Below are 8,974 nucleotides of genomic sequence, written 5' to 3' on the forward strand. Positions count from 1 at the left end.
TCCCCTCCCTCCCCCCTCGTAAAATATGAATGAAAAGAGGAACAAAAATAAACTGGCCGTTAATAATCCAACACGACACGTTTGACGTCTTCACCCGTTGTTGTTGTTGTTATTGTTAATTGTGTCGGGGTGAAAACAGCCGGGGGGCGGGGGGAGAGGATGCGGTGGTGGGCGGTGAACGCGGCTGATAGATGATTAGATTTACGGTGTGGATCACGGCGGGGAGAGGGGGATGACTCACCCGGCCTGATGTGATGTTCACCCCGCATCAGCTCCTCGGCAGTGCGGTTGCACGCCGGTAGTCCCGCTTGACATAACGTCCGTGCCCCGCCCCCCCTCCTCACCCCAATACAAGTCCAACTTCATGAACACTGTCCGGCTGCGCACACTCGTGCTTCTCTTGTTTCAAACTTGAGTGGCCGTCTCGTACTGAGAGGTCGTGATTTACCGTCAATTTCGTGACGCCTCATTGCCATGGCAACAGTGTCCAGGCTGCGCTGAGGGGAAACTGTCCGCGGTAACTTCAGCATCCACCTCTCCGACGGGGTCGGATAAACCTGTTGGGCATCTCACTCAGCATTTCTGTTCCCGTGCTGCTGCTGCTCTGGCTTCACTTTCCATCTCTTTATATCTGGACATGAACCAGGTGAGATTTTATTGTATTTTCTTTTTTTTAATTGCGCGACTGTTGTATTATTGTGTCTCACTCTGCGGGAAAAAAACATCCTTATTGTGTTTTCACCGTATTAGACAGTTTGAGACGAAACCTCAGCTCATTGACTGGCTGTCAACTTGTGAGCTGCATCCATGTATTAAATGTACAATGAAATACAGATGCTGGGCTCATTTTTGAACCAATTGGTGGCCACATTTTAAGTTCAGAGGACTATATGGCTGTGTTGAAACATTAAAGAACAAATTTCCTGTGCAAGAAAAAAAATGTTGCTGGTTATAGCTATCAAAAAAAAAACGCCCACAACATGTATGTAACCAGGTCACGTCTATCTATAGGCTGAATAATACTAGTGCGTAATTTTCTGTATCTTCACATTAAAGTGGTGCATTTTGGGGTCGTTCTGTTGCGCACGGGGTAATACTCCAGGGAGAAGCCGGCGAGTGATGCTTCATTCAGTGGCTGTATGACTCATATAGTCTTATCTATAAAGGAGCCAAGAGGCAGAGGAGCAGCGCTGCTGCAGGACCGAGCTGATCTCACCCGTGAGATTCACTAGAGGCTGCTGTGGGCCACGCTCCCCACGTGCCCCGAGCCACTGCCACTCAGTGCATTCACAAAGATGATGATGATGATGATGATGATGATGACGATGATGATGACGACCGCCGAGCACCGACAGGCCCAGGAGGCAAGGGGCTGTTCACGTACTGTGCACTCAACAGATGTTTACAGCTGCATACAGCATTTTGAAAACAGTATTAAATAATAAAGCCAACATGGCAAAGGTCATATCACATATTATTTGATGTATTTACCTGAAGCTTTTGTCACTGTGACCATATTTAACAGTATAAACCTTTAACAAAAACGATATGTTTTTAACAATCTTCTTTCATCAACCAAACTACACGTACAAATGCTAAAATAAAACAAGGAACTGGAACAGGAATCCCCTTTAACTTTACCTAATAATAATTGTGATGATAAAAAATCATCATCATCATCATCATCATCATAAGTGATGCTTAAAGAGGCATGGATCTGATGTCCTGAGAGTTGGGTGCATCTTCACATTTTCTTTCAAGTTTAATGAAATTGAACTAATTCACATGTGTCTGGGGGGGAGAAATGTGAGTATTGTTATGGCAACATATTCTCATTAAATGGTTAGTTTGATACTGTACGAGAGAAGTAAAATTCTCCGTCCGATTATGGTGGAGCGGCCAATTGCAAACAAAAGTAGCTACGCCTCCCAATTCATAAAGTGTGCACGTACAGGTGCACACTACAGCTCCTGTCTGTGGTCTTTTCGGTTCTGAGGTTCTTCTCTCTAAATTAGTTGTCTCAACTGAAAGATCCAGTGTGAAATTGACAAAATGTATTCCTCCTATTCTTAATAGAAATGTTCAGCATGATGGGTTAATGTTGGCTGACGTATAAAGGCGGGGAAAAAGAGGCTTTAGAAAGAGCTTGGGGGTGACATGAGCATTCATTTTTCAAAAACAGCCTGAGGATCCCAAACTGATCCCTCATCCCAGCTGGTGTCATCAACATATCTGAGAGTATATGCGGATCCTACGAGCAAAAAAAAAAAAAAAATCAGACATTTTCTTCAGTAGTGACTGAGTGAGTCAGCGGACATGATGTTCTCTTCTCCCTCTTACAAACCCATTGTCACATTTCAACAGCAAGAATGAACACATTATCAATCAGCTGCATGCTGTGAATCGGAAACGTCATGCAGTCAAGTGTATATATAACAAGCTTCATTGCTCATATTACAGTAGAAGACCGCTTTTACGTACAGGTGCCATAACAGACATGTCAGTCTTGTCTTTCATAGATCTTTCAACCAAGTAGTCTCTATAGCTGACAGCCAGTGAATGACGCACAGGTGAGTCACCTGGGTGCACGATCATGGAGGAAATTCAACATGGCGACAGCTGAATGTTTATCTCATGTGACCAACAAGTAGAATGATGCGCGAAAAAAGTTTTTCCACAGTGCCAGTAGAATGTCTCGTATCACTGTCAGAACAAAATACTTCCTTTGAAAACTCACAAAGCATTATGAGAGGAGTTGCAAAGAAGGCACGGTCATCCTATTCAAAGCTCAACTAGCCACACCTTGTGAATTTTCTTCTCTGCATTATATAAATTAAAGTATAAAATGTATTATTAGGACAGCCAAGTTGGCATTGATCTGTAGAATATTCATTTGGAATTTGTTTTAGAGAAATTTGACGGCATCATTTTATTTTCATGTTGCATATAAACTTGTTGCTTGTTGGTATTTTTCTCTCTGCAAGATCAACGTGAATTACGGCTTGTGCTTGAGCCCTTACTATGTCATGTAGCTGACTTAGCCATATGCTTTGACGCTAGTGGCAGCAATAACAGTCAATCACTAGTCCTCAGACCTCACTTTGAGTTATGGCGCTGCCCTTTATGCTTAGTTGGATTTAGTGACATCTAATGGTGAAGTTTCAAATGAATACACCTTCCCATATTTGGCCTTCAGGATACAGAGAGGCTCTCTCTAGAACTTGTGTTTGGTTTGTTTGTTCTGGGCTACTTTAGATACGTGGTGGTACAACATGGTGGAGTCTGTGGGTCCCCCCCAAAGTCAGAGCCAAGGGCTTAATACAGTTATAGAGGAACAAGGGGGACGTGTTGCTTAAATGCATTTGGATATTTGATACTTTCGGGAGCTGAGGAAAACCAAAGGGCAAATCCTAAGTCTTCGAAGGACAAGACTTCAAGAAAACAGATAAGTGGGGGGGGGAAAAAACCTCAGTCATTGTCAAAAACACATTTTTCTGTAAAGGGCATCTTGCACAGGAAAAAAACTAAAGGGAAAAGCTTGTGATTTGTGTTACTTGAAGAAAAACCATAGCAGACGATACCCGTCGTGTGATAAATATGTCATACCTCTGTTTCACAGGTAACGATGGAGCTTCAAACAGAGAAGAGGTTTCACAACTTGACCCTTGAGCAAGTCCAAGCTCTGGATAAGGTCTTGACAGAGATAATCCCCATACACGGACGAGGAAATTTCCCAACACTGCAGGTGAGAGCAAAAGACATCATTCGCGTGGTGAAGGACCGGCTGGTCGAAAGAGACATCCAGGTGAAAGATATACGGCTTAATGGTGCGACCGCCAGCCACGTCCTGGTGAGGAATAACGGCCTGGGCTACAGAGACTTAGACATCATTTTTGGAGTGGAGCTGCCCAGACAGGAGGACTTCCAGGTTATTAAGGATGTGGTGCTGGGCAGCCTCCGAGACCTCCTCCCCTGTGGAGTAAACAGACGGAAAATTACTTGCTTGACCATGAAGGAGGCCTACGTGCAAAAAATGGTGAAAGTTTTCAATGAGCATGACCGATGGAGCCTCATCTCGCTCTCTAATAACAGAGCCAAAACCGTGGGGCTCCGGTTTGTTAGTTCCCTTCGCAGACAGTTTGAGTTCAGTGTAGACTCCTTCCAGATAATATTAGATCGTATGCTGGAGTCCTACTGGGAGACTGAAAGGAAACAAGGAGGAAAGTTGGCACCGAAACCTGGGAATTTGGCTAAAGGTGACAGAGAGGATGAAAACAAAGAGCAAGCGCAAGCATGCGTTCTTCGAGATGTTGAAGAGGGCATTGCCAAAGACTCAGCAATGGCAACCGGGCAGGAAGGTCGATGTCCGGATGAAGTGGTTGCTGTGCTCGAGAGAGAGCTTCCACGTGCAAAGATTGAGCACGGAGGTGGACAGCATGAGGCACAGCAGGTGTTAGAACCTGAGAGCAGTAACCTACAGCCGGAGGAAGTGGATGGCTTTCAGGACGTTGTTTCAGAGGAGGACATTGTGTTTGAGCTCTGTGAAGAAACCGGGGAAGAGAAAGGACAGTTTCAATGTGACTATCCTTTAGTTTCAACACCTAAAACTTTATGTACAGAAGTCATGGAGCCGCTGGTGACCCATGCATGTGTAAAGCTACAGGGTAATGAGGAGCTCTGTGAATCACAAGCTTCTCAACCAGTGTCTATTACCCATAAAGAAAAGTCAACTCCACAAGAAGTAGTCCATTGTGAAGAAAGTGCTCGGTTCAAAGTAGACTCTGGGACCTGCAAAACTGACAATACCCCAGACCCAGATTCACACCGGGAATTCTCCTTCCCTCCTCCAGCTAAGAAAACCTGCAGCACATCGCAGGACGTTGTACCGGACTATTGCCCCTCTCCGAAGTTACAAAGAAAAATGTCTCGGAAGATGATCAGTAAGCCTGAAAAATGGTCCCTACTGACTGACTTGTCAGATCTTACAACGCAGCTGTTTCCACCCATAGAACTCCCCAAGCCCCTTAAGGCGAAGCCTCCTTTACTGGATAGCGCTCAAGTTCATTGCTTGAACGTCCCGGCCCCCGAGGCTGAGAACTGTGAGGGTAAAGATGAACTCACTGTAGCCACATACAGTCCAGCCAGTACGCTTCAGGGTGCGAGTGGCTCAGATGAAACTCGAGAACAAACTGTTGAACCAAAACACTCACAAAAGCCCCCTGATTCAGAGACTCAAAGCCACACACGGGCAGCAGACATCACCACACGGCCTCGGGTCGATGAGCAGAAACCTGAGCTGAGAGACATTGTCCCAAGAAGCTCTGGGTCAAGCTCATGGGCCGGGGCAGCAGGGCAGCCCACCATCACTGTGGAAGCTGAGTGCATGTACGGAGACTTTGAGCAGGCGATTGACCACCTTCGCCGCCGCCTCATCGCCACCCACAACCCAGAGGAGATCCGTGGAGGGGGCCTGCTGAAATACAGCGACCTGCTCGTGAGGAACTTCAGGCCAGCCAGCGAGACAGAGATCAAGTCCTTGGAGCGATACATGTGCTCCCGCTTCTTCATCGACTTTCCCGACGTGAGCGAGCAGCAGCGCAAGATCGAGGCCTACCTGCAGTGCCACTTCATCGGCAGCGAGGAGACGAGCAAGTACGACTACCTGATGACCCTGCGACGCGTGATCGACGAGAGCACAGTGTGTTTGATGGGACACGAGAGGAGACAGACGCTCAACATGATCACGGTCCTGGCTCTGAGGGTGCTGGGCGAGCAGAACGCCATCCCCAACACGGCCAACGTCACCTGCTTCTATCAGCCGGCTCCGTACATGACGGAGCCGATCTACAGCAGCTACTTCATCACCCAGGCCCAGCCCCCGCTCGTCTATCACCCCTACCCTCTCCATGTCCACGTGCAGACTGGCCTGGTGTAGCCCCGGTGACATGCCCACAGGGAGGCGTTGTAGGCTTTCAGCATGGTGCTCTGCAAGCGGAGGCACAAATGGAAGTTTGAGCAGCAACAGGCAACTTTGAAATCCCTCCTGCTTATGGCACGAAAGATCCTGATGTGTCTGGAGGCAAAGCATGTCACCCTTTCAAAATGAGGACTTTTGAAAAGGACGGTAATGCTAAGAGTCCAATTTCCAGAGAGAGCTTGTAGAAAGGATTCCTTTGAAGTGGAGGGACTTTGTTCGCGGCTGTATACGCTCCGCAGTGGACGGGCTCTGCAGTGGACACTCTCCTGTTGGAGAGAACGTTGCAATGTGATCATTCTCCATGGCTACAAGACAAACATATATAAAACATATTCTATGAAACACCTGATAGCAACAAAAATCTTAGTTTGGATAAAGTTTTGAACAATGATAAATCATTAGCGTTTCAAAGGGGTTAAAAAGCCCAAGTAGCTGTTTCGTGAATCATTATTCTCTGTCGAGTGAAGTTGAGCACGTGGCTGTACCTTGTGTGTATTCACTGTATAGACATAGGGCACCTGACAGTCATGAGCCAAATTAACTGTGGTATTTTTCCGTGAATTTTTGTATTTGTGAATGTAAGTACCTCGTTTCAAAGGCTGAAACCACAGACGCAGGTTCAGTGAAAACATATGGGAAGTAATTCTCTAAACATATACAATTCTCTAAACACAAATATGTGTGCTAAAATAAGCAACAGTAAGAGTTACAGTTTGGAAAAAATCCTCTTTATTTATTGTTATTAACTGGAAATTTACTGTACTTACTTACTTACTGTAAGAAACCCACCCCCCAATTTTAACAGACTTTGATTTAGATGTTTGTTAAATCCTGATTGGTGCACAAAAATACCTCACAGCACCCTTTTCCAACACCACACAGCCCACTTCAAACAAGGGAGACAACAAGCAAAACAGAAACATATAAAATCTCTCATACGAAAATAGCAAATCGCACTTGACTTGAAAAATGAATATCTGTTTATTTAAGCAACTGTCGCTCAAAATAAAATGCTGATTAAGAAAAATATGTTTTCAGAACCTTCAATGTTTTCTCTGAACATAAAAAATAGATCATGTAATCTAATGTAAAAAAAAAGCTGGAAAAAAAGAATTTAGAAATTTTGATCAAAAACCCCCAATAAAGGACTCTTCCCCTCCACCACAGACCCCCTTGCTCTTTTCTGACCTCTTTTTTCCTAATATTCATAATCCAAACTCAGAGTTGCGGCCACTCAGTGACAGGTGTTATTGTTTTAGCGTGTTTACCCGTACTTTTGCATTGTAATGGACGTAGTGCTTGAAGTTATGACCTTTGGAAGAGTGCCTGCATATTGTTCATGAGAGAAAAAAACACTAGGATTTGCCTCCTGATGGCTCCTGGTAGAAAAACATGACTGTTTTAAACTTTGAATATGTTCACAAAAATGCAGAACGCATGTTGAACTCCTGTTTTTTTTCCCCCCTCGAAGTTGCCATTTGCATCTTCACCAGGCTGAACAGTCTTTCTCTCAGTGTGTGTTTTACATGGTGACTGTTGTTTGCTGTAGTGGATGTCAGTTCTGTCATTGTGTGCACTGTTACTGTATATTTCAGTTACTCAAGGCGTCTTAAAATGCAACCAACACTTTTTGCACTCTAGCTACAGTACATGTTATTGTGTATTTTAGAAGAATTTAAGCACAAGTCTGGATATGTGGGCTGTTAAATTCTGAAGACATCTAGTGTGGAACACTGTGTGCAGTAGTGCGCCGCGTAGCTTCCCCGTGACTTCTCTATCTTGAGATCTATGAGTATGTTGTACATCGTCAAGGAACTTGTGTCACCAGTGGAGAAAAATATTTAAATATTCTCGTTATATGTAGCTGCTCCGATTGTTGTGTTATTGTGATAATAAAAAAATAATAACACACCCGCTCTTTGTCTGGAGTCTTCTGTTGCTGGTCTGAGGAAGACTGTTAATTTTCATTATGCTGCCATTTTGTCTTGGCGTGCATATATATATATATATAAATATGACTGGACTTTTTACTGGCACTTTGGCAGTGGACAGAGATAAAGACTTAAAATATGTGAATTAATATTGATTGATAGGATCTCTCTTTTTGCACAAACATGACCTAAGATGATAAGACACTGCTCAGATTTTCTTTTTGGTTTAAATTACCAGTTGTTTTCTTTGCATGCTTTCCAACAATTTATACTTATCTCAAAACAAAGCAGGTAAATGAGACGTACAGTAAAAAGCCCGTTGTTTAAAGCATTTAAGTAGGAACCAAAAAAATTCACTGCAAAACCTGCTGGTCCTCGTCAATACTGATACTTTCATGGATATCCTGTTCTCAGGTAAAACGAGAAGTTTCAGCTTCTCCTTTAGACACCAGCCTGTTTTCAGTCCTGTGATGGTTGATTGGCGTGTTTATTTCCTAAGTTATAAATAAGGATTATACACACTTTGCCAGCAGTATACTTGGATATTCCACCACTGCAGCAGCAGCACCAATCACTTGCATTCATACATAGTGTACATACAGACTTTATCCATTTTTTTTAATACTGACGTAGCAAAAGGATTTGGTTAACATAATGTTTTGCCTCACCATATTTCCTGCCCTCATCCAGAGAATGAGCACCTGAACACTGCTGCACCCTCGACAGTAAATACTGCTGGCGTCATATTTTAATTAGTTATTATCTATACTGGACAATCCAAACAAAGTAAGATTACCAGAATTCACATCATACACATTTACAGTCAGGGCTGTTTTATGAAGGGACAACAATAAAAAAATCTTATTTTCCTCTTAATTACATCTGAATATCAGTCTGCACACACATGAAACAGACTTTGTTTTGCCCCCTTAGCATCCATTAAAGTGACATCTCCCTCTTTATGCATTGATTTTAACTCCCATGATCCTCCGGTGTCTCTGCAGTCTCTAGGTGTGGCAGAGCACCGTGCGTCACGGCTCAACCCTGTTTGTTCCTCGTCTGACTC

At 44.0% G+C, this 8,974-nt stretch overlaps 1 protein-coding gene across 1 annotated transcript; it reads left to right on the forward strand.

Annotated features, from left to right (window-relative positions):
• The first annotated feature begins 185 nt into the window (after positions 1 to 185).
• LOC118301194 lies at positions 186 to 7,900 on the forward strand. The gene is made up of 2 exons (XM_035626460.2): positions 186 to 646; positions 3,620 to 7,900. The coding sequence occupies exons 1-2, from the start codon at positions 638 to 640 to the stop codon at positions 5,933 to 5,935; spliced, it is 2,325 nt and encodes a 774-aa protein (XP_035482353.2). The 5' UTR covers positions 186 to 637; the 3' UTR covers positions 5,936 to 7,900.
• Positions 7,901 to 8,974: the final 1,074 nt, after the last annotated feature.

The sequence above is a fragment of the Scophthalmus maximus genome, chromosome 2, assembly GCF_022379125.1.
Source record: "Scophthalmus maximus strain ysfricsl-2021 chromosome 2, ASM2237912v1, whole genome shotgun sequence".
In the NCBI taxonomy this organism is placed as follows: Eukaryota; Metazoa; Chordata; class Actinopteri; order Pleuronectiformes; family Scophthalmidae; genus Scophthalmus; species Scophthalmus maximus.